The 27,101-nt window shown below is 42.8% G+C and overlaps 1 protein-coding gene across 1 annotated transcript in view; it reads right to left on the bottom strand.

Annotated features, from left to right (window-relative positions):
• IL20RA (interleukin 20 receptor subunit alpha) overlaps window positions 1-6,610 on the bottom strand; it is a 21,983-nt gene extending 15,373 nt beyond the window's left edge. The window contains exons 1-3 of the mRNA XM_019550187.1: window positions 5,952-6,610; window positions 3,174-3,352; window positions 2,262-2,437 (exon numbers count right to left, since the gene is read on the bottom strand). Of these exons, the coding sequence (XP_019405732.1) occupies window positions 2,262-2,437; window positions 3,174-3,352; window positions 5,952-6,118 (522 nt within the window). The 5' untranslated portion in view covers window positions 6,119-6,610. The remainder of the gene's footprint in view (window positions 1-2,261; window positions 2,438-3,173; window positions 3,353-5,951) is intronic.
• Window positions 6,611-27,101: the final 20,491 nt, after the last annotated feature.

Raw genomic sequence — 27,101 nt, 5'->3', positions numbered from 1 at the left:
GCCATCTAATGAGTGTGTGTCTGTGATTTTTGTGGCCTCCAGAGAAATGAACCGCTTTATGCATCAGTTTGGTTATTCAGAGGGAGCTATTTTTAGACCTACTGCCATTGACCCTCAAGTACCCTCATTCATCCCCATTCATTCAGAAACCAAGTTACATAGGAGGGGTAGGTGCAAGTCATGGGTTACACAACCTGGCTTGGGGACAGGATGGAGACTTGACAAACAAAATGGAAAATTGACATGACTTATGCTAATATGTAGGCCTAAATCATATAGTACCAGTAAAACAGTAATATAGAACAGTAAAAATCAATATAAACATAATAAGTATACAATATAAAGAAGGAGAAAAAACAAAACAAATACAACTTGCTATCAAAATGCTGAAGCTTATCCTATGTCTTAACTCACTTATACTTATCTATAGGGAATAGAGAGGGAGAGAAAAGTCAGAAATGTTTGGGGAAGGGAAGGGAAGGGAATGCATTTTAAAATAAATAAAAAAAAGAAAAACTGGGGGTTTTGCTACTCACCTGCATCCAAGCTGCTGGGGCTGCTCCCATGACCCTGGTTGGCTGCATGCTGGCCACATGCATGTGTACATGCAGATGCATGTGTGCCCACTGCCTCCAAATCGCCCCAAGCAGCTCCTTGCAGGCTGGAAAGCTGTCAGCTTGCAAGGGGAAACCCGTGGTTTCCTGCATTTTTCTGGGACTTGCTCATGACCCTTTCAAATATTTTTGACCCACTTCTGGTTTGTGACCCATGGGTGGAGAAACACTGCTGTAGAGGCTAGGCTAACAAGATCCAATAGAGGTGTGATTACCATATTTTTTCTGCATACAGCATGTACCAGAATAAAATAAGCATCTTATTTTTGAAAGGTAGAATGACATAAAAATGATCTTTCCTTATAGTAAGTAACTGAGAGAGCTGGGCCTGCTCATTGGTTTGCTCCCTGTGAGTTTCAGGCAGATTTCATTTTTACTTTTGACCAGTAACTGGAAGAAACTGTTTTTACTGTATTTCTTACATATAATGCACACTACCATTTTTAGGATTGGCTTTTAGTAATAAAGTCTGTGTTGTATGTGGAAAAATACGGTAATTTCTATTTTTAGATGATGTGTTGTGGTCAATCCTGCTTAGGTCAGAGATAATGTTTTTTATCTTTGCCTTGGAAAGCACAACCACTATTGAATAATACTGGTGAAGACCTGCTACATTAGGAGAGAAAGATAGGACTTCACAAAAGAAACAGCTGCCAAGATTATCTATACACAGCTCACTTGTAATATCTGTGCATCTTTTATTATTTTATAGAAACAGCAACATATTAATAGGGTAATATAAAGGTCAGCTAGAGTATTCATGAGTAAAGGAAAGTGAATCATGTAGGACATAATACAGTAGTATAAGGGTCAGCTAGAATATTTATGAGTAAAGGAGAGTGAATCATGTAAAATTCTTATGCTGCACCCTTAATTTTCTACCTGCTACACACACTACCAAAACCCTATTTAATACATGCGTTAGTTTTACAACATTTTTGTATCAGGATTACATTTTTAATCCTTTCCTGGTAAAATGAGGTGATTCAGGAACTCCCCTTAACTGTATAGATCATGAAGGCAGATTTTAAAATAATTATGTTTCAAGTACCTCAAAAAATCTAAAATGCATTTCCTAGTTACAAAATGGGTACTTTTCTTTAAACAGTATTTTGATACTTTTCAAAGCTTACATCTTGCAAAGTTCCATTCAAAAGGGGGAAATTCTCCATGGTATAAAGCCTTATAAAACTGTGAGAAATTGGACATGACTTAGAAATAGTTATTGCTTGTTTATATCTGAACTTCAGAGCACTGTATTTGTGGGGAAGGATGAATACATATTTCCTCATCAAAAATCAAGTCCCTGAACCCCGCCCCCAAATTGGGGGCCCCAATCCAAACCAATGCCCCCCCTAACCCCCCCAAACAACCCAACCTCAGATGCACCTTAGTAAACCTACTCTTTGATCCAGAAGGTTAGCATTAAGCCTGGTGACTTGGAACAATGAGTAAAGTTCAGATGCAGTCAAATGGATTTGGTTTTTTGCAATACATTACAAAAGTATTGCCACCAGATACACAGTGCTATAGAATTCTGTTTAAAATACTGGACTATACCCTCCATGTTACTAGTTACAATGCATGCCCTAGTAAGCTCTGGGTGCAGGTTCAATACATATGCTGCTACAACCTTTTTCAGCTTACCTTCTTGTTTGTTTTTTTGTTGAGGACAGACACATTATATTGCAAAACAGAGTAAATGTGAAACAAAGATACAGATTTGTCCTCAGGAGTTCTTTTCCATTTCTCAGGAGCAGTCAGAACAATTGAAATTGATTTTTCAGTAGACGACACAGTGACTGCTGGTGGATCAATCTGGGCTGGAAAATAATGTGTTTAATATTATGTAAAACCATTTCAAAAAGCAAAGCAAACTGATAAATATGGTATTAAAATACCTAAATATTGGATTACATTAAATGTAGTGATACTTTGCTGGCCCCAACCTTGAATAATTCCATTTATAATGGGAGACAATTATTCTCCAGGTAAATAATAAAATTATTTTCCAGGTAAAGCCTTAATTGTGACAATGTGGCTATCACTTGACCTGGAGTTTTGCCAGGCTTGTAATTTTGAACATTACATGACTTGAGTTATGTTGATGTGCCCAAGGTTTCAGCTTACTGAAAGACAATGATTTCTTTTTAATATAGGAGACTGTACTATGCTACTGTTATAGCTCTGCCCTGATTAGAAGGGAGTATAAGACAGAAAAAAACATTTACTATGTACTTTAGAGCATTATTTTTCTTAAGATGTGTTTTCCACATCTTGAATTCACTGTTGTCTGCCTTCAGCACAGTAAAATATAACCATTGCTTCAGACTTTATTCAGTATACAGTAGGCACATCACCAAAAGTACTTTAGATGAAACTGAGATATAAAGTTAAACTGTTACAGGAGAGACTCCAACAAGTTCTGTCAATAAAAGTGGAGAGGGGAGAAATGCATGCATTGTTCTGTGCACCTGTAGGAGAACACTCCAAGTTAAGCAATATAAATAAACAATTTAATAAATGCTACGGACACCTAATTTTATGTTCTTTTCTTACTGTCTGTGAGAGGATTGAACCGTTCGGTCTCTGCCCAGCTGGAACAGTTTCTTTCTAAGAAGGCTTTAACACTTGCATAGTACTGTTTTTCGTGGTCATAGGTGTCACTGGAGAGATCACACCATGTTCTATCGATGTTCTGGCAGTCTGACTTTTTAACCCATTTATTTTCACCATATCTACATTAAAAAGAAATAAAAGAGCTGAACAAAAGACTATGCCCACAGACACCCTATTCACTTCCTAAGCTGCACACAGAACATGGAACTAGAGCAGGACATGCAAAACTGTTGCAGCAACAATTTTCCCATCCCACAAAAAATTTCAAAAATGTCTAACTCTATACATGGATGAACCCAAGAAGTTTCAAAGCTTTCATGAAAAAAAAGGCATGATCTACACAGACTAGGCAGCAGGTCACTGGATGTGGAAGATCTAGGTTTAAGTTCTAGCTCTGCCTCAGCAGATCAAGTACTTCTTCCCCACTTTACCGTCTCCAGTGTGAGCACCCTAAATGCTGGCCTACGGTGTTAGGCTGTCTTTCTGCCTCAATGACTATTTTATATAAAAAGCAAAACAGCTCCTTTACAAGTGGCTGGGAAACATCCAGGCCAAAGTAGCCAATGTCTTGCTGCTCAAGGCAATCATGTGAGCAGGGTTCAAATTACACTCTAACTCTTGGGTGGGGGAAGGTCTACAGCGGTGGCAGCCAGAAACCAGGAGAAGCTGCCACCTGAGTTGCTTAGAAAGGCACAGTGCTCTCCTCCCTTATGGGGGGTGGGGTCTGTATTTCGAACCCTACATGTGAGATCTAGGAGTCTGAAGGCATGGTATGACAAATTTGCCATGCATACAGGGCAGCTGCAGTCCCAAACATGCTGTGCTGCTCCACATGGGAGGCCTCCTAATCCAAAAGCAGTGCATTTTGTATTTGTACACTACTTCAGGGGGGCTAATTAACATAGTCTCAATTCCACTTGCCCTGTGCCAATTGGCTTGCCCACAACACTGTGGATGTAGCTCCACGTCTAGATTAGGAGGCTGCCTATGTTGCAGAGTGCAGCATTTTACTGAAGCCAGGTAAAATAAGTTTGATGTGTAGGCATGACCTAATGCTCAAGAAAGTCCCCGAACTGAAGTAGGGTCTTCCACATTGCAGCTTAGTGCCCAGACCACTAGGCTATTCCAGGATGGGCAGATCTTGCTCCCTCCTTTCATCTAGACCAAAAAGAGGTCCATGATTAACCTAGTAGACACAAGATACTTTTTGGGTTGAAACTGGTCTAGATATTCCTACAAAAGTTTCATTTTTGACATTTTCTGACGAAAATATCTCACTGAAAAATTCCTGACCAGCTCTCCTCAGCAGCTTCTGTTTGCAGATCTCCAGAAATCTACCATTTGACTTGGAGAAAACTTCTATCAGCTACTGGTAATTATTAAAGTTTTACATCCTCTTTATAAAGCAGTAAGTAGCAATGCGGTGGTTCTCAACATTTTTCAACTCGAGGCACTCCTTGATAGACTCAAGAAGCTCGTTGGAAAATGACAGTGCTTAGTTTTCCCTTTTTTGTTTAATATGAAAAAGTAACAAGTACAATTCTTCTGTTGCAAAGAACTCAGGAAGTCCACAACAGGTCATAGTTTTTGACACTATAGATTCCTATGTTAAATTTTCGGGTTTATCTTGTGAATTATATTTGCATACCTAACAGTGTTAACATTATGTGGCACCCTTGAAAGGATCTCAAAACACCCCAGGGTGCTGTGTTACCTTGGTTGAGAGTCACTGCCCCTGTGCAATATAATTAATCACAAACTCCAGCAGGGGGCAATGCTCTATATTGGGGTGGGCAAAATGCGGCCCAGGGGCTGGATGCGGCCCACCAGGCCATTCTATCTAGCCCACGGAGCCCCTAAAAAATTGAGAATATTAATATTTATCTGTCCCTGGCTGCCTGTCATGTGGCCCTCGATGGCTTGCCAAAACTCAGTAAGCGGCCCTCCGCCCAAAATAATTGCCTGCCTGTGCTCTGTATGTACACTAACATGTGAGCTGTATACCACAGATATCAATAAGGGTGTGGCTCTTTTAGCAACTTGTTATTAAGCCACACATGGTGGGCAATCATTTCAATGCACACATAAGGCAGGCATCTGTTTACAGTATATGACTACTAAATCTTATTTTCCAGCCTGCTCAGGACCACTTTAACAAAATGACTTTCACAGGCAGTTTAGCCAGCCTGCAAGACTCTCCCAGTATAAGGGGACCCTTGACCATGAAGAATCTATGCTGCCTCTCTTGAGGCAAAGTGACAGCATAAAGGGTATATATAGTCTATATTCTCTTGTGCCTGGCTAATGAAATAGCTCTTTCAGGTTTTTGGTCAGAAGCAGAAATGGCAGAAACCTTTGGAAAGTCTAAGCCCTGATGCAACGGTTCAGTTGCATTCTTTTTCAGACCACACTATGGGAAAACCAGCCAGGAACTAACCCTCTCCTGCCTGTCAATGCTGCTCCCAGCTGACCTAGGGGTAGGGGGAACTCTCAAGTTTTCGCTAACAACCTCACAAGAACTTTTCTGTACTTCTTCAATACCTTTTTTTTGGATTTAAATGAGATGACCCTGAAGAACTACTTACCACCCTCCCCCGCCATATACCTTAGATCTCTAAGCCTAGTTTCACACTAAAAAAAAGTTTTACTTTTGTATAGATGTTTAGGCATTTAAACTAGAAAAAAAGGAAAGAAGTAAAGACAATAAGGCACACTTACACTAAATACTTCACCCTGTAGAATACTCCATCTCCCACACCTTCTGGTGGTGACCAGTGCAGGACGTTCTTCATGTTAGTAGATTCAAAATGAATATTTGTAGGAGGCAGCAAAGAACAATGCTGTTCTGCTGGAAAAAGGAATAAAAAAAGGGACCATGCATGCATTAAGGCCTGGAAGAGACATTTGCTAGAGAACAGTGGTACTTATTTTCTAAAGAAACCTCAAAATGTGTAAACACTAGTCATATTTGCCTTTACCAAAAGAAGAACGATATTGGACAGGAAACTGATTATTTCCTTTGGTATCTCATAGGAATTGTCCTACTGGATGAGACTGGAGGCCCAGTCCCATATCCCACCTCTGACAATGACTAATACCAGAAGTTCCAGAGGAAGATGCAGGAGCCCTGTAGTTGGCAGATATGGGATAATCTGCCCACTTTACCTTCCCTGAATTGGATTTCCCTCTGAAATTTAGTATTAGACTTAACTACTGAAGCACTTATTTCACTCAAAGTGCCACAAAAACTTAATATTTGTAAAACTTCTGAAAACCACTCTAAAGCTCCACTTGTGGATGTTTGGTTCCCCAGGGACAACTAGCGGCAGCACACCTTGCTGGGCAGCTTTCGTATCCAGGGGTCAAAAAAACCTGCAGCACAGAGAACAACTGAACATGTGGTATGTGGCACAACAGACGTATCTGTGGCACCACACACTGCATGACTGCACATATCTGAAAACAGCCTAAAAGTCATTTTTAAAACAGAGCTACAACTCATTTCAGTCATGGAAAAAATCAGGATGGAAAGAATGTGTCTACATCTATTTTCCCAAATAATATTAATTGCATATTATTTTAATTGACTGTGATATTTTGAAGCAAAACTATACTAACATTAAGCTTATGTGGGGGAAACAGGGAGGGGGTCCTCTGTGATGGCATATGTTTTTGGTTAAAAAAAACAAACTTTGTTTTGAGTCATGCTATTGTTTACCATTGATACTCCATACCGTAACACTGCAGCGGTTATTGCTGACATGCAAGTGTTCTGTAATATTACATTTCCCAAGATGCTACTTCTGTTATTCTAATAACATAACTGTACAATAACATAAAATAGGATGTTATTATCTTTAGTGTTACCCACTGATGTTATGGTTTATTATAGCAGTGGTGCTCAATTTTTTAGTCCCATGGGCTCCATGAGTTCTATTAAAGCTAGTGCATGGGCCAGATCCTTTTGCAGGGAGGGAGCTGGGCTCCACATGCCCGAATTGGGCCCTGCCCTGCCTTGGCCTGGCCCCACGCATCCCAACTGGGCTGTGAGCTGCCTTGGCCCTGCATGCTCGATCTAGTTTGCAGGGCTGCAGGATCTAGTGCAGCAGGCTCCCCACAGGTCCTGGCAGTGGGGAAGTGACAATCAACACTCACACCACTCCCCCACTGCCAAATTTTCATACCCATGGGAAGCCCAGCAGGATGGATGACACTGATCCATGGGGTGGATCTGGCCCTCAAGCTGAGGGCCAGATCCACCCTGGTTGAGCACCCCTGGTTTCTAGCTTGACATTACTTCAAAACACATCAAATCTGTGCAACACCATGGGCACCCATCTATAATGCTATGGCCAAAAGTACTTAGGTGATAACTGGATATATAGCCAAGGGAATATTGAGTAGGACTGGGACATTACCTCTGCATTTGACATCTTGGTAAGGGTTACCACAACTACTGTGTCCAGTTTTGGAGTCCATAAACAGGACAGATGTTGCAGACTTGGAGAGGGTTCAAGGAAATTAAGACAAAATCATGGATTGGGAAGCTTTTTATTTAGTTTGTCAAAGAAAAAATTAAGGGGTGTCTTCATCACAGCTTAGAAGCACCTACAGAAAACAGAAAATTGACAATACAGGGCTCTTCAATCTGGCAAACCACGGTGTATAACTAGAGTCAATGGCTGGAAGTTGAAGCTAGACAAATTCACACTAGAAATATGCCCTATCTTTTTTTAAAACAACTATGTGTTTACATTTTTTTTTTTTTTAACTTTCCAAGGGTTTTAGGGGAGTCTTTATCACTGGCTACTTTTGCGGACTGAATCTTTTTCTAAAAAAGACATGCTGTAGTTCAAGCACAATTTTTGGAATTGAAGACAGATCTAGTACAGGAAACTCTCATGGACGGTATTACACAATGAATTAGACGATATGGTCACAATAGTTCCTCCTGACCCTGTAATTAAAAAGTTACATTCATTGCCTGGATGTACTTCAAGCTGACTTCAAAATCCAGTCCTATATATCTATCGCTGTCTCATCTATATAACTGCTTGTTGTGTAAGGTTTTTTACGTACATCTATTTTTGTACTATAATCTCATCTTATCCTTAAGAATGAAAAAGCAGTGAACAGGAGGAAAACTCATTCACTTTTTTATGAACTGTTTTTCAGGCACTCTAGCAGAGTGGAATAATAAACAAAATAATAATAATAATAAAAAAATCACACACCGGTGTCTTAAGTCCACTTATGAACATAATACAAGAAAAATTGAGAAATGTAACTCTGAGGTCAACTTGTATTTTTCAAAGCCCCAGAAGCTCCTATTCTAGTGGCATATTTGCAGTTCTTTAGCTGAGCAAAAAGAGAGAGAGGAATAAGGAAGTAAAACATAACATAATGAATACTAAGAATCTACCCACACAAGATGTCCTTACGTTTAAACTTGACCTTTTGCTACTTCCTTATGACTTTTAGGACTTGTTTATTTTTTAAAATTTCAGTAGCATTAAAATATATTAGAATGGCTTTAAGTCAAATGTTAAAGCATTGCAAAATAATTTCTAAAATCAATCTGAGAATACTACATTGTTACACCTCTACTACGGTAGAGTCAAGGTATCACAGAGTCAAACACTGGCATAGGCAGCACCTGTAACTTCACTTTAATTCAGACTTTTGGAAGAATATTTATATATGTTGTCCCTTTTAACCTGGCAGGTTGGCCAATATCTAAGATCTTTAAGATTCACTTCTAGTTCTTACTATTACTACTACTGCTGCTATTATTAGTAGTAGTAGTCATAGTAGTAGTATCATCATTATCATCATGTTATATCTCTTGCTCTATACATAAAGGTTCAGAGCAGCTGGAGAAGAAACTGATAATTCAAGTCAAGTCAATTTCTCAGGGCAAACCTGTTTATTTACAAAGAAAGTATATAAAACATACACAACAGCAGGCAATTTCCTTTCTCATTATTTACTCCTGTCTCTTTAGTGAGCTCTGTACCTATACAAGCTGTCTTTCTGCTCCCTCTCAGGGTCAGGATCACAATCCTTTCCCACACTTTCCTTTCTTCAACACAGCAGTCGGCAACCTACAGCCCACGAGCTGTAGCCAGCCTGCAAAGATATTAGATTGGGTCCACAAAGGTCTGATCTACCCATGTTTTACTAACTCCGGACACCCTTCGGCCATCCCTGCTCTGTGCAGGGGCCTGCCCTCTCGCCCTGCCACTGCAGTCTTTCTTTACTGTCACCGCCAGTTTAGCCACTCCAAACTTTCACTTGCCACACTTTTCAGCACTATGTTTTTCAGCAGAGGCTGCACTGAGGTGGAGGTCAGGGGGCAGTCCTCTACACAAGAGTAGGGACAGCTGTAAGGGAAGCTGGGTGCATCTGCACGTGCAATTAATGCAGACCAATAAACTCTGGAGCTTATTGCTTCACAGTTATTTGCTCCCAGGCACACCATTTGAATGTGCACCCAGAAGCAAAAAGCTCTGGAGCATATTGCTCCACAATTTATTTGTGCACACCCACATGGAGCCTGGTTGGAGAAGTCTGAGCTGGCTGCTCCCCCAGTTCCACATGCTGCTCCATGGTTGGCTGGGTTCCCTGCTGGCTAGTCCTTCACTGAAGCACCCCATGCCCCAGCCAGTCAGGGCAGTGTCTAAATGTGCACTCCTGCACACAAAAAAATTCTGTAGCCTGATAATACCTGTATTTTACAAGACTACCTTGCTGTGGTGTTAATTAGTTCTGTAAGCCCTAATAGCTGCACACATATAGATGATGCTGCTTTACTGAGCAGCAAATTAATCTGTTGCACAGTAAAGCATCTCATGTAGACATGTGAGCTGGGTATCAGTGGCCTGCAGCAGCAGGAGGATTACAAGCTGTAGCCCACCATAAGCAAGAGGTTGCTGACCTCTGCCCTAACACATTCATACCACTTGTCAAGGAGCCCCATAGCCCCTGCATTGCCAGTCCCAGAACAAGCCTTCTTACTCTCCCTTGGTTGGTTTTTGCTTAGATGTTGCTATGCAGCTGCTATCCTTGTGTAGTGGTCTCTGTTGCTTTCACATATCTCACTACATGAAAGAGCATTTAAGTGTTCTTTCCATTTAGCCTTAGGTTTAGCTGTAGTCACCTTTGGAATCTCATCTAGGTCAAAGAGCTATTATCACTTTCCTTCTCACCATTCCTTAACTGTAAGCTTGCTGAGTGAAGGATGAACTGGGATTTTTTTCCCCCCAGAAAGTAGCAAAAGAGGAGGAAGCAGGAAATAGCATGACTGAAGTATGGTCATGGATAGGTACAGCTTGCTCAGAATAGTAAGGGGAACAAAGGAGAAGATGTTGTCCTATACATAAAGGTGATGTACATGTGTTCTGAGGTACAGTATAAAGTGGAATGTAGGCCTGTTGAAACCTGGGTAAAGGTCAGAGGGGAGAGACACTGGTGGGGGAGGAGTGTCATGGTGAGTGTCTGCTACAGGCTACCAAACCAGGAGGTGAAAGAGGCCTTCTTTAGACAACTGATGGAAGCTTCCAAATCATACCACTTCATTCTCGTGGGGGACTTTAATTATTGAGACATCTGCAGGGAGGAAAGCACTGCACCAGAAGTCCAGCAAATTTGTGGAGTGTGTTGGCGAGAACTTTTTGATACAGATGGTAGCAGGACAATTAGGGGGAAACTCTTGATAGAGGTACACTGATACATTGGCCCAATACTGGATTAGCACCGATATAAAGAAAATTGACTATATTGGAAATCGGCCTGAAGTGGCTGATAATTCGGCCGATAAATAAATGCCCGTGTGTGCACAGCCAGCGAGGAGCACAGACTGGCAGTGTGGAGAGCTGCATGCAGCTGGTAAGTCTGTTGTGGTGAAAGCCGGGGGGGGAAGGGGCATGGGCAGATCAACGCCCCCCATGGTGAGGGAGGGAATGGAGCTGGGATAGGCACTGCCCGGCCTGCTGGAGTGGGATGGAGCCACGGCTCGTCTGGGGGGGTGCAGAGGGGAGCAGCTCATCTGCTCATCCGGCAGCTCCTGCTGCTGTTTCCGCCGCTCATCTGGGAGGGCATGGGGGGGCGTGTGGCCCTGGATCTGCATGGGATGGGCCAGGTGGGCTGAAGCTGCAGGCTGTGGCCAGGAGTCATGCTGTGCTTGGGTCGGGCAGTGGCAGCACTGGTAGTGGGCTATGGGTAGGGGCTTGGAAGCCTGCAGCCTCCCCTCATATCCCCTCTCCCAGCACTGCTGCTGCCCACCCCGAGTGCAGTGCAGTGCAGCCTCTGGCCCCAGCTTGCAGCTGCAGCCTGCCCTGCCCCACCCTGCACAGATCCGGGGCATATGCCCCCTCCCATGCCCTCCTGGACAAGTGGTGGGAGCTGTGTCAGAAATCGCGCCCCCTACATCCCCCAGATGAGCCACAGCTCTGTCCCATGCCTGCTCCGACTGGGCAGCGCCTAAACCAGTCCCAGCCCCACTCCCTCCCTCACTGTGGGGGGTGTTGGTCTGCACCCCCACACCCCTTCCCTCTCCCCTCCCCTTTCACCATAACAGACTTATCAGCTGCACTGCATGCATCTATATCAGAAATCAGATTGGTATCGACCAATAGCTTCCTTAAAAATCAGCTATCGGTATCAGCCCCCAAAATCTGTATCATTGCACCCCTCCTTCTTGACTTACTGCTCACAAAGAGGGAGGAATTGGTTGAAAATGTGAATGTGGAAGGTAACAGTGACCATGAGATAATAGAGTTCAAGGGAAGGAGGGAGGGAAGAAAATACAGACAGTGTACTTCAGAAAAGCAACTTCAACAAACTTGGGAAACTGGTAGACAAGGTTCCCTGGGAGGCAAGTGTAAGGGGAAAAGGTGTCCAGGAGGCTGGCTGTAGTTTAAGGGTGAAGGAGCAAACTATCCTGATGCAACAGAAGAATGGAAAGTGCAACAGGAGACCAGCCTGATTAGAAAGTAATTTCTTCAATGCATTACAACTCAAAAAAAGGAATCTTACAAAAAGTAAGAACTTGGTCATAATACTAGGGAAGAGTATAATGGTATTTGCATAGGCATGTAGGGAAAAAATTTAAGGTCAATACACTATTTGAGATGCAGCTAGCAAGGGACATGAGGCACTAAAAAGGGATTGTACAAGTATATCAAAAGTAAGAGGAAGACCAGAGAAATCATAGGTCCCTTAGGGAATGCAGAAGGCAATTTAGTTACAGATAATGCAGAGGATGCTGAAATATTTAATGAGATTTTACTTCAGTCTTCACCAACAGGGGCAATTATCAGATGATGAGTGCAGGTGGCAGTAAAGATAGGGAAGACAAACAGCCTAGAGTAAAATAAGAATAGGTGAGGTATTACTTGGAGAGGCTAGATACATTCAAGTTGTCAGGGCTAGGTGGGATGCATCCAAGGGTACTGATATAATTGGTTGAGGTAATTTCAAAGCCATTAACTATGGTTGGGTGAGCTCCCAGACAACTGGAAATGAGCAAATATCGTGCCAAAATTTAAGAAAGGAAAGAAAAGAAAGAAGGAGAATCCAGGGAACTACAGACCTGTCAACCAGACCTCAATACCTGGAAAGATTGTGAAGCAGGTCCTCAAGGAGTCTATTGTGAAGCACCTAGAGGAGAATAAGGTGACCAAGAACAGCCAGTGTGGATTCACAAAAATCAAATAGCATAAGACCAAACAAATTTCCTTCTATGATACAGTGAAAGGCTCTATAGATGGGGGAGAGCACTGGATGTGCTATACCTTGACTTTAGCAAGGCCTTTGACACTATATTTCATGAGATTCTCATTAATAAGCTAAGAAAATGTGGACTAGATGAAAGTACATTAAGGTGGATACATAACTAGTAGGATCAACAAATAGTCATCAATGGCTCAACATCTAGCTGGGAGGAGAAATGGAGTGAGGTTCCTCAGCTGTCTCTCCTGGGTCCATTTTTGTCTACTATCTTCATTAATTATTTGGACAATGAGACTGAGTGCATGCTTGGTGAATTTATGGATGACACCAAGTTGGATGGAGCTGCAGACACTCTGGAGGATAGGCCTAGGACCCCAAATGACCTAGACATACTGGAAAACTGGTCCACAATCATGTAGATGAAATTCAAAAAGGACAAGTGCAAAGTCCTGCACTAGGGATGGACTCATAGCATGCACAAATACAGACAGGAATACAGTGGCAAACCGACAGGAGGGGTGGGAGGAGGCCATGGGCCCTAGGCGTCAGCCTGGAGCGGGGCAATGGCTGGGCCCTTCAGAGTTCTTATCGCACAATGTAACTAAGTATTGCTACAAGGACGGGGGGGGGGGGGGGGGGCAGGGAAGCAAATATAAGCATTGGCCCCTGAGCGCCAGAGACCCACAGTACGTGACTGCATGAGTATCTGGCTAGGCTGTAGTTCTGCAGAGGACTTGAGTGTTACAGTAAACTATAAACTGAATATAAACTGACTATGCTCTTGTTAACCCCCTCCCCCCCCCAAGAGCTGGTACTGGTAAGATTGGGCCTGTGTCCCGTACTTCAAGAAGCATGGGCGACTGGTGCCTCCTGATTCTGGGGGGTCCCCCAGAGGCCGATCGCTGACTGACGTGGGGGAAGTTCTCCCCAGCAGCTGACAAACCAGAAGTGCCACTGGTGCTTTTCTCAGTGCCCCCATATTCTTAGGGGAGGCACTGCTTGCTGTCCCCCACTCACGAGGGCCAATCTCGGGGGGACAAGCCCCCCCCTACACATTGCCTATGTGGACAGTTTGGAAAATCCATAGCAGAGCAGCCAAAATGATTAGAGGACTGGGAAGCAAGATTGATAAAGAAAGGCTAAAAGAGCTGGGGTTTTCTTATTTGGGAAGAGAAAACTAAGGAGGACATTTGATAATAGTCTTCAAATGCCTGGAAGGCAGTTACAAGGAGGATGGGGATGGGTTTTTCTCTCTGGCCATAGGGACAGGACTAGGAGCAATAGCCTCAAGCTTCAGTAGGGGAAGGTTTGAACTTAGGCTGGAGATCAGGAGGAACTTTCTGACTATGAGAGTGGTCATGCACTGGAACAGGCTACTTAGAGAAACTGTGGAAGTTTTGTAGAGGAGGTTACAAAGACACTTGGCTGGGGAAGGTTTAGTTAGGGATGATCCTGCATGGAACAGGAGGCTGAACTAGATGATCTCATGAGGTCCCTTTCAGTTCTACTTTTCTATGATCCTACAAACACCTTTCAGCATGACAACAGAAGTAGATGCATGGCCTGATACGGACAAGAAAAAGAACCAAAGGTAGATTTTCGAAGTCATTTAGGCACTTAACTTTGAAAAATCACATGTGCGTTCTAAAGAGTCTGATGCTCTGACCTCAACAGTCCTGGGTTCAAGTCTATAATGGAACCAGTTGGTTATAGAAACTTCCCTGATATTCTGAATTACCATCCCTTCTAATTCTCCCAGGACTTTGATGCATCATTAGGTCACATCTATGATTGGGAATCTATATAGCACACAATATCAACAATTAAATGTTGCACATTTTTGTTTACCCCTCTGAGATACAACAAATACTCTCAGTCGAAACCAAATAAGATTCAGAAAGCCAGGCAATGTGAAAGAAGTAGAGCACAGTCCATCAAAGAAGCTTCTAGATCCATTTTGTCCTGACATTTGTTTCCACAAATGAAGAAAAGGTATACAGGGCATAAAAAGTAAAGCATTACTTTAAATTCCAAAACAACAAATAATCCCTATAGCTCATTGTGCTGAAGAAGCAAAAGTTAAACCCAGATGAACAGGCAAAACCTCCTGACCAGTCAACCAAACTTATCTACACAAAACTGGAAAAATAAACTCAGTCTCTTAGGTCAGTCCATAAAGCCCCAATACACACATCATTGTAAAGAACAAACCAAAAACTACAAGTTGATCAGATAAAGCTACCACAGCAGAACTGCACCTCAGTGTAATGCAACATAGGACTACGGTAAACTATCTCCAAAATCAGTCAGTAATTAAAAACTAGAGGAGAAATTTGAAGTATGAAGTAAAGTTCAAACCCAGGAAAGAGTAATTGTGTAACCCCTCTTCACATGCAGGTAAAGGCATGATGGGATCTAACGCATGATCCACACAATAACACCTAATGTCATGCCACACGTGCAGGGCAGGAAGCATGATTGTGGGATCACGCAAGACATCCCATTGTGCCTTATTGCTAGTGCAGAGGGAGCCTAATCCCAGTTTCATATACCCACAGGCCCTGGGGATCATGGCGGCCTCAGTTGCCTGGGCCTGGGGTATCATGCTGGGTATGGTTAAACCTTGTCAACTACATGCACAATTTAAAGCTCAATAGCAGCCAGCTATAAGGTTAGTACATATTTCCAAGGTCTAACTTTATAGCTGGTTCAAGCTTTTTATTATGTGGTACGTACTTTGCACGTGTAGCTGGTCTTAAAGTAACTGCACAATTAAACAGTTAATTGCACTATATTTGTAATGTGTAGAGGGGGCCTAAGAGGGGAAAAGACTGAGACACAGAGTTACTTTCTACTCTACATAGGAGTAAGTGAGAAACATTTTCTTATTACCAGTAATCATAAAAAGATTCTCATTAAAAAAACTACAAGTAAAGAGTAGGAAAGGGAAACAGATATGGGAACGGTGGGTAGCCCCCTGCCGTGAGCATGGGTGACTGGTGCCTCTTGAGTCTGTGGGGGGTACCTGCAGAAGGCAGCATTGGTGTTGGGGACAGGGCTGGTGAGCACCCGCAGAAGCTGATGGCAGCATTGGGGATGGCCCTGTCAGAAGGGGCACATACCCACCCCCACCTATGGCTGCAAGATCAGTGCTAAAGAAACAGACGCATGGAGGAAGACAGTATGCATGAATAAGGTGAGCTGACATTTTTGCCTTCTTAGAAGCATTGCTTCTGGTACTGCCTGTTGTATATGTATACCTTATCAAGTCCAACTGAGTTGAGCTAGATGGATGGAACTGTTTTCCTACAGAGAAGGAATGTAACTCGCATAGCTTTGTGATAAGCATCTGACATTTAGTTGATCATCCAGACCTTTGAATGTCTGTCTATCACTAAACACAAGTATTCACATTTCTTGAGCATGTTTATAAAACAGGTCTGTTTAAATAACTGGCAGCAGTCAGGGATTTGTTTATAACACTAACTTATTTTTTAAATAACTATCAAAGGACCAAGGTGGGGTTTTTGCTATTTTTTTTTAAACTTCCCTCCTCCCAAGCACAGCTTCTGATGTGGTGAGTGAAGGATAGACTCAAAACAGAAACATCGCCTATGACTGATGAGCCAATCTCAGCAAGTAAAACCCACAGAACTACTTCCTTTGCAAGATAACATTTTTTATAGTGTTTAAGCATTGAAATCAATGAGGTTGAGAAGAGAAAAGGATTGGGATATTTACATTAAATTTACATGCTTCATGCATGACTTTGGAGCAGGGCTAAAGTGAGCTTTGTTTCTATTCCTGTTGGTGGCCTTGCCACAAAGTTTCTGCACATTTTTAGAGCAAGACAGCTAATTTCTTTGTGCCTCCATTGCCTATCTTAGAGAAAGAGATGTTATATACTCATTAATATCTTCTAGGTTCTCAGATACTATCATAATGAATACAATAGAAAAGTTTATGTAGTAAGCCAATTTGAAATGATGCCTTAAAACCATTATTTTAGTTAGTGAATGGTTTAACAATACCAATTTTACGCTGATTTTAGTGTCCCGTTTTCAAACACTATTAATCAAAACAAATTCTGATTTCAGTTAGACCACTACTGTCAGGATCAACTTTGCTGATTTTTAAAGATGTATTCCTAACTTACATTGGCATAATAGAGATCCCTGATCATACATGCAACACTGCCAGATCTGATCTTTTGTGTATCTCATAGGAAGCATCTTCAGTAGCCTTTACCACCCTCAGTTGTATTACATTTCCTGTATCTCTCTACTAAGAAAAAAAATGTGGAACCATTACTACAGTGTAGAAGGGATTGTGTACACTCTGTACAGTATTTGCACACAACGATCCCTAATCCTCTCCCTTAACTCTAGATAAGTCTCTAGTACAAATATTACATAATAGCATCACTTTACATTCCAGCACTCTAAGGTGTACGTGAATTAGAAAGGAAGCAAAAACACAGAGTTATGAATTTAACTTTGAAGAACAGTTAAACAGTGACCTTAAGTAATTTTTCAAGAACTTGTTCTAAGATAGAGAGACTACTTGAAAACTTGTTTTCACGTGAGCACGGACCCACTGACGTCAATGAGATTACTCATGTTGTTTTTTTCAAGCTGGGTGCATAATTTGAAAGATCTTTATGAGTGATCTTGTGTGGCTGAGAAAGGTAGTCAGTTTTAACTATAGCTCACCATCATGCTTATGATTCACTTAGAGTCATATTTAAAAAATGCATTTATGGTTAAAACAGTACAATAGCCTATTTTCAACAAAACTAGTCCTTGTGTCTATTTAAAGCCACATTACATGATAGTGACAAGTAGTCAACATACAGTTCCTCTGTTTCTACAAGCACTGTAGATCTAAGGCAGCATGGAGAGTCCAAGGTACTTCCTTTGGCTTGTGGGTGAAGGTTGTAGCCGTGTTGGTCTAAGAACATAGGCAGACAAGGTTCTTTGGGTAAATCCGATATCTTTTATTAGTTGATATCTTTTGAGTTGGTCTCATAAAAGATATCAGATTTACCCACAGAACCTTGTCTCCCTTTGACTTATGCATCCTCAGTGGGATTGTTAAGCTGCTTCTAATTACAGATGATTGTTGATGTGGGATCCAAAAAAAATAAGCTCAACTCTCAAACTACAAGCTGAGGATGAAGAAACTGGTAGTTAGGAAACATCCTTTTATATGTGAGCTGAGAAATTTTGATCTGGACATCACTGAAAGTGATAAAAGGATGAAACTGCCCATGATGATGAATGGGAAGAAGAGACAAAGCCTCTTTTGTTTGTTTTTAAAAACTTCCAAGGACAGAGATTCCATAACCTCTATTCAAATACTTAGCCACCCTCAGAGTGAGAAAGTTCTTTCTAACATGCAACCTCAATTTCCCTTGCCACAATTTAAAATAATTACTGTGTGTTCTGTCCCTGGACTCTTTCTTGAATTGTGGGATGCAAAACTGAACACAATGCTGAACAGTACAGAAGAATCATAACTCTTGATTTGCAAGTGATGCTCCTATTAGTACAGCTCAATATGCTATTGGGTTTTCTTTTTTTTTTTGCAACTAAAGTACTTGCTGGCTCGTATTCAAATTTATGGTCCATTGTATCCCAAAGTCCTTTTCTATAACACTTCTTCCTAGCCAGTTATCCCCTGGTTTGTATTTTTGTACATGATTGTTCCATCCCAAGTGCAAAACTTTACACTAGTCCTTAATGAATTTCATTTGATTAATTTGAGACCATTTTTTCCAGTTTACCAAGGTAATTCTGGATCATGGCCCTGCACTCCAGAGTGTCTGCAACTCTACCCCGCCTGGTGCCACCTGCTAATTTTTTAAGTGTGCACTCAATCCCATTCTCCAAATCATTAATGAACATATTGCAATACTGAACCCAGGTCAAACCCCTGGGGCACCTCGCTTGATGCCTGTTCCCAGTTAGATACTGAGCCATTGAGGGCCACTCATTGAACTCAGTGATCCAACTACTTATGTATCTACCATCGAGAAGTTTCACTTTGATTGTATGTGCTTAGCTTACTAATGAGAATGTCATGGGTGGCTGTCAAAAGCCTCAGTAATGAGGTATTACATTTGCCCTTTACTAGTTGTCTGACACCTCTTCTTTTTTCTGTGAATACTCAAACATAATAACCAATGGCTATGAAATTGCCTCAGCCAGTTCCTTAAGTACTTTGGGCCCACAGGCTGGATCTGGCCTATGGACGTGGGGATTCAGTGGCATTCAGTTGAAGGGATGTTTTGACTGTGGGCGTTCTCCCCATGATGCCATAGAAACAAACAGTGCTGGTGGCTAGATCCTAGTGCTTGGCCACCTCTGACCTGGGATGGGTCCTTCTGGTCCTAGTCACAAAAGTTGTCTACTCCTGCTCTAGATGTATCCTGTTTGGCCCTCCTAATTTGAAAACATCCAGAAACTTCAAGTAATTTCTAACCTGTTCTTCCACTACTCTAGGCTGCTTATCTCCTCCCCTGTCCACGCTGCCAAGTGTACTTGTCATTTTGGCAGCTGACCTCATTCATGAAGACTGAAGTAAAAGAAGGCATTAAATACTTCTGGCTTTTCTGCATTACCTACTACTAGCTTGCCTTCTGCATTTAGTAAGGAACCTATGCTTTCCTGAGTCTCTTACTTCTGACATACTGGCAGAATGTTTTTTTTAGCTGCCTTTAATGTCCCTTGCTACTTGCATCTCAATTCACTCCTTAGACTTTCTGATTTTTATCTCTTCATGTCTTAAACGTCTCACTAGTAATATGGTCAAGTTTCCACTTTTTTGAGATTCCTCTGAGTTTCAACTCATTGAAGAATTCACTGTTTTGCCAGGCTAGTCTCTTGTTGTACTTCTTATCCTTTTTTCACATTGGGATAACCTGTTTTTGTGCCCTTAATATGACGTCCTTAAATTCTCCTTGACTCCTTTTCCCTTCAGACTTGACTCCCACAGGATTTTACCTACCAGTACTCCAAGTTTGTTATAGCTGTTTTTTGGAAATCAAGTGTCTTTATTCTGCTGCTTTCCTTTCTTCCATTCCTTAGGATTTTGAACTCTTAACATTTCATGGCCACAGCCACCCAAGTTATTTACTATCTTCACATTCACAATCAATTCCTCCCTGTCCATGAGCAACAAATCAAGAAAAGCTTCCCTCCTAGTTGGCTTTACCACCTGTACCAAAAAGTTATCCCTAACCCACTGCAAGAACTTCCTGGAGTGCCTGTGAACTACTATTATGCCATCAGATGTCACGGCAATTAAAAGTTCCATTTGAGTACTAGGTCCTGTGATTTGGAAATTTCCATTAATTGTTTGAAAAAAAACTTTATCCACCTCATTTCCCACTTTTGTGGCCAACAGCAAGAACAGAAAAACATCTCTGACTTATTTCTGAATGAATGTGGCAGGGCAGCTGGATGAAAGAGCAAGGGACATGGTCAGTGGGGGAGATGAACTAAAGTTGGAGATCAGAAGTGGAAATAAAGGAAAGGAAATGCTTCAAAGCCTGAAATCTAAACTTGCAAACATTGCTGCCTATGTATCAAGTGTCCAGAACTGTGCTGGGGCCTTTAAGTGGCTTCATTTTTCAAATGGAGGTTTCCATTTGATAATGGCTCACACAAACAGTGCTCTACAACATGAGAGGCAGAAGGAGAAATTAACTGTAGTACTTGTAGCTCAGGTGCCTCTGCTCAGGTGCCGCTGGAGTTCTGTGGCTGGTTGGGGGACATATGGGGGACTCGATAATTCATCCTGATGCATTCTTAGCAGTACTGGTTAGGGAGGACGGTATGGGTGGTGACTTCCACTTCTAATAATATTAGCAACTGAGGCATGTTTTACCTCTGTACGTTTTACCCTCCCCACTTTGTGGCATCAAATGTCATTGAAATGATTATTTGGAGCTGGCTGTTCTATATTAAGCAACAGTTATCCAATTAAAACCTGCAGCATCCTTATAGGCTCAGCAGTGCTACGTTAGATAGCACTACAGAAGAAAGAGACTTGGGGGTCATCATTGACCACAAGATGAACATGAGCCTGCAGTGTGATGCTGCGGCTAGTAAAGCAACCAAATCCCGGGACGTCATTCTCCCCTTGTGCTCAGCCTTGGTGAGGCTGCAGCTGGAGTACTGCATCCAGTTTTGGGCTCCACAATTCAAAAAGGATGCGGAGAAGCTTGAGAGAGTCCAGAGGAGAGCCACACGCATGATCAGAGGTCAGGAAAACAGATCTTACGATGATAGGCTGAGAGACATGGGACTCCTTAGCCTGCAAAAGCGTAGGCTCAGGGGTGATCTGATGGCCACCTATAAGTTTATCAGGGGTGACCACCAGGATCTGGGGGAATGTTTGTTCACCAGAGCGCCCCAAGGGATGACGAGGTCGAACGGTCACAAACTCCTGCAAGACCGTTTCAGGCTGGACATAAGGAAGAATTTCTTTACTGTCCGAGCCCCCAAGGTCTGGAACAGCCTGCCATCGGAGGTGGTTCAAGCACCCACATTGAACACCTTCAAGAGTAAATTGGATGCTTATCTTGTTGGGATCCTATAACTCCAGCTGACTTCCTGCCCTTTGGGCAGGGGGCTGGACTCGATGATCTCCCGAGGTCCCTTCCAGCCCTAATGTCTATGAAATCTATGAAAACCTATAATTCCATATTTATTCCCTGAAGGGTGTTGCTGACCTTGTTCTTTGACCCATTAACGGCTCTGCTAAACTAGAATTTCTCACCTGTTGTAATTTGAATTAATTGATCAAGTTAACCTCTATCTGCAAGTCAACTAGGATACAAACTTACAACACATTAGCTGCTCTGTGATAACTGTCCATGTGCACACTTTTATCATGCAGTATATGTAAGATGGCTTACCTCACTTTTATTGAACGGCAGGCTTACTGTGATAACTCACTGGAGTGTTTGTACCCTGAGTCTTCTCTATCTCCTCACGTGTCACAGGCATCAGAACTGATAAGATCACTCTGACACACCAGTCTACAAAGAAAGCTAAACGACCCCCATGAACCTAGTAGAGCCTCCAGATTCGCAAAGGGTAGTAGGACACTTCTGAGAGATGACATATCTATCCCTTCTATCCAGCCTAGTAGAAGCAGAGTGCTTCTGATTCAGTGTCTGCTAAACACTACCATCTCTGCTCAGTCTAGGAGCTGATTAGCAAGTAGCAACAAAGGAACATCTTCCCTTTGGTCCCATTTCTAACGCGGCGATCTAGGAAGGTGTTATGACTACCTCCATGGCCATCCCAGAGAGGCACCATACTGTATTCCCACAGCTTGATCTCAGCAGCAGTATTCTGGTCTGCTCTTGCACAGGGTAATAGGGATCAACTGGGAGTATCCTACTAGCAGTCTCAGTTTATCACATTAGGAATCCTACATATACCTTGAACAGTAGAAGGCATTTTGTCTCTTACATCTGCCTTGTACTCCAACTTTCATAGACGCAAGGAATATGAAACACCGCGTTTTGCAAACATTAACCTCCACTACCCCAAATCCAAATCCCCTCTGTTTTCTTAGGGCTCTTCAGCCTGTCTGAACGAGCTTGACTCACTAAAACAAAGGGAATTGTGTGGGAAGAACCCAGACTGCCCCATAAGCCTCAAGGAAAGGAGGACTGAAGACGCAGGTCAGGCAGTGCTCTCAGTAAACCTTAATGAAAATAGTAATTATTGAGGTACCTGAATGTGGACAGATCTAGCATTTTGAAAAGGTGGGGTGCAGATGGTTTCATAGTTGGTAGGGTTGGAAGGGACCTGAGCAGATCATCAAGTCCGACCCCCTGCCATGGCAGGCAAGAATGCTAGGGTCAAATGACCCCAGCCAGGTGATTATCTAGCCTCCTTTTGAAGACCCCCAGGGTAGGAGCGAGCATGACTTCCCTTGGAAGTTGGTTCCAGATCCTAGCTGCCCTGACCATGAAGTAGCGCCTCCTGATGTCTATCCTGAATCTACTCTCAGTCAACTTATGGCCACTATTCCTTGTTACTCCTGGTAGTGCTCTGGGGAACAGGGTCTCTCCCATAGCCTACTGGTCCCCTTTGGCCAGTTTGTAAACAGCCACAGATCCCCTCTCAGCCTTCTCTTGTGGAGGCTGAACAGGTTCAGGTCCTGTAGCCTCTACTCGTAAGGCCTGCCCTGCTGCTCCCGATCATGCCAGTGGCCCTCCTCTGGACCCTCTCAATGCTATCCACATCCCTCCTGAAGTGCGGTGTCCAGAAATGGATGCAGTACTCCAGCTGCGGCCTGACCAGTGTCGCATAGAGGGGGAGAATCACCTCCTTGGACCTGCTTATGATGCATCTGTGGATGCATGACAAGGTGCAGTTAGCCTTCCTGACCACATCCCCACATTGGCGGCCCATGTTCATTTTGGAATCAATAATGACTCCAAGATCCCTTTCTGCCTCTGCACTGACAAGAAGAGAGTTCCCCAACCTGTAGGTATGCTGCTGGTTCTTCCTCCCCAGGTTCAATACCTTGCACTTGTTAGTATTGAAACTCATCCTGTTCTCAATCCACCCACCCCTGTAACCTGCCTAGGTCTGATTGCAGCCTATTCCTCCCTTCTAGTGTGCCCACTTCTCCTCAGACCTTAGTCTTATCCATGAATTTGAATAAGGTGCTTTTCACCCCCTTGCCTAAGCTGCCAATGAAGATGTTGAACAGTGTGTGCTCGAGGACCGAGCCACACTGCCCACATCCCTCCGTCCACCACCACTCTCTGGGTGTAACCCTCTAGCCAATTTGCAACCCATCTGACTGTGTAGGCATTGTCACCACAGTCGCCTAGTTTTTTTAATGAGAACAGGGTGAGAGACAGTGTCAAAGGCCTTCCTAAAGTCCAGAAAGACTACGTCCACTGTGACACCTGTGTCCAAGGATTTTGTGATCTGGTCGTAGAAGGCCACCAGGTTGGTTTGACAGGACCTGCCTCTAATGAACCCATGTTGGTTGTCCCTAAGCATTATCTCCCCTGCTTGCCCCTCATAGATGTGCTCCTGGATAATTTTCCCAAGGGTTTCCCCAGGACTGAGGTAAGAATAATGGGCCTATAGTTTCCTGACTCCTCCTTCCTCCTTTTTTTGAAAATGGGGACCACACTGGCCCTTTTCCAGTCATCTGGCACCTCATCAGAGCACCACAAGTGCTTGTAAAGCTATGCTAGGGGTCCCGCAATGACCTCTGCTAATTCCTTCAGCGCTCTGGGGTGGAGATCGTCAGGACCTGCTGATTTGAACACGTCCAGTCCCACCATAAGTTCCCTGACTAGGTCCTCACAGATCCTGAGCCTAGCTGTGCCTCCCCTGGGTCCGTCAGGGATCCCGGTAGGGGGGATGATCCGGTCCCTGCTCAGAAAAATGAGAGCAAATAAATTGTTAAAGAGGTTAGCTTTGTCATCTGGTATGACCACCAGATTTCCTAGCGTGTCCTGCAGAGGCCCCATTTTACACGGTACCTTCTTTTTACTCTCTATGTATTTAAAAAAGGACTTCTTTGATCTGGGTCACTAGTTCCAGTTTAGTCTCTGTCTTCCTAACAGCCCCCCTACAATCTCAAGCAATGGAAGTATAATCCTCCTTGGTGATGGCCCCTCCCTTCCATTGGGTGTATGCCTCCTTTTTAGCTTTGAGACGTTCCTGGATGCTTTTGGTGAGCCATGGGGGCTTTTGAGTACTCTTGCCCCCTTTGGTCCGCATTGGGATTGTCACCCTTTGGGCTTGGAGGATCGTCTCCTTAAGGAATGACCACTCTTCTTGGACTCCAAACTCCCCTCCCCTCCAGGATCTCAGTGCCTCCCCAACTAGTCTTCTAACTTCATTGAAATCCACCCTCCTGCATTCCAGGGCTGCTGCCTTGCTGCAGGCCTTTGACACCCTGGACTGGATGGTGAATTCCAGTAGGTGATGATCACAATCACCCAGGTGGTCGAGAATGCCATGGTGTGGCATACCAAAACACCACATATTTTTCTCCAGTTAAAGAGAAACTAAAAGCTTTACTAATATGCTAAGGGCTAGCAGTAAGATCAAGATCAAAGCAAAAACAAATATAACTATTGTAATGTGCACTGATTTGCTAGATTTATACATAAAGTTTAGAAGAAATAATGAACCAGGCAAAAGTAGTCAAAAGATATTGTGTCATTAGTCCCATAGTCATTAAAATCTAATATACGTCTCTTATTCAGCTTCACAGAACAAAATCAGCTTTCTTGAGCATCTTGGCAGCGCCTCTAATACTTTTCTGTCAGTCATTTCTGTACCTGAGTTAATATGATCACACCTGAGTTAAGGTTAGAGCTAGAGCTAAGAACAGCCTTCAGAGCTGCAAAGAGAGGCATCACCAGGAAAGGCAGACAGTTAACTTACAGAAGAAAGGATAGTTTGAGTAGTGAAACAACAAGACCATTAAAAAGGATTATTAAAGGTTGTTAATACCTATTGAACAGAGGGAGATTAGTAGGAATAAGGAAGATTATAATAAGACACAATGTTACTTGACTCTGTCAGCACTGCCTGAATAAAAATGCTGCCACCCTTCCTAGGCAGCTGACTTTAAAGTTCAGGTGGAGCAAAAATGAAAAAGCGGTGAAACTGCATTACTGAACCACCCTGGATCTGCCTCTGTATCTCAGAACCTACTGCAGGGAGAAGTCTAGTATCATTCCATACAGTATATGACTGCTCATAATGCTGCATACTATAATTTTAGATACCTACTTGTAAGCATTCATCTATAGTTAGAGCCTTATTTTAATAGATTTCCTGTAATTGAAATGTGGAGTGCAGGCACTTAACTTGTTTTTGTGAATTCTACTTTAGGTCTCTTTCACCTGCAAGAAGCCTCAGCATCTCAGTGCTTAAACCCCTAGTGAATGTCACAAACTACTGTCAGCTGCTAGAGTAAAAAGCACCATAGATTTCAGGCAAATGACTTGGGGAAGGCACTTTGATGCCCCCAAACTTGTCCAACAGCTTTCCCAAGTATATCACTGGTCACATAAAGATAGCACAAAAAATCCTTGCCTCTCATGTTTCCTAGATCCACATGGCTATGACACACCAATCTTACTTTAAATAAGACAGATATATACAGCAGAATTAGGGTGATGTGACCTTGTCTGGACTAAGCAGTGATAAACTGAGGGAGTTGAACAGCTCCACCATGTATAAGCCTGTCACTTTATTATAACATTCAAAATTCCACAAGCAGCCATGCTTGCCCTCACGTCCTCAGAACATAGCTGCTTTTAAATGTTTCTGTTCTGCATCCTGTACGAGTTCAAGCATGATACACTGTAAAAACAGGATATTGATGTATTTTCAAAAACATAATGGAAGAAAAGAATTTATGCAAACCACAGGCAACAGTTACTAACTTCACTGTCTGCCAATTCTGGGAATCCCCTAAGAATCTAATAGGGAAAAAAAGCCCAAACCTACCTCTTTGTATTGAAATAATCAGATATGCATTCCTTGCTATCCAGATTTTAGTGTGATCCAGCTCAAATGTACAGACCACTGTAACAAAATACAAGATTCATATATCCTGCAATTTTCTCTGTCTCATACCTGATCCCCTTACACTTAGCACAGGCAAGGAAATAGAGATACTAGAGGGGGCAAAGGTGGCTTTAAGACTTCTTTGTGTTTCCTATAGTCAGATCCTAAGGCACATCCTAAGGTTTGCTTGTGGCCAACAGTTACAGGAGCCTCAAGCTCTGGGCACAAGACAGTATCTGGAGTCCAAGGCACCTGGTAATGTCTCCTTTTACAGCACATGCCCTATTCCAAGGCCTCAGAGGAAGGCTTGAACTATTCTGTCAATGCTGTACCGAGTGGAAAATCTCTTGGAAAATCCCTTAGGTCACAGATAGATTGGACAGGTTCCTTTTACATTGCTGGAGCTACTAGGACAATGTCAAAACAAACCTTTAAATCCTTAAAACAAGAGTCTCTCAGTGAAGTCTTCTTTAAATCTGGTTAATAAATAGGGTGACCATATATGCTGGTATGACCAGGACAGTCCTTGATTTCGTAGGTTGGTCCTGGCTGGTTGGTG

The sequence above is a fragment of the Crocodylus porosus genome, unplaced genomic scaffold (genome assembly GCF_001723895.1).
Source record: "Crocodylus porosus isolate Cpor-Errol unplaced genomic scaffold, CroPor_comp1, whole genome shotgun sequence".
In the NCBI taxonomy this organism is placed as follows: Eukaryota; Metazoa; Chordata; order Crocodylia; family Crocodylidae; genus Crocodylus; species Crocodylus porosus.
Note: the sequence above shows the minus strand (reverse complement) of the source record. Positions and strands in the feature narration are given on the sequence as shown.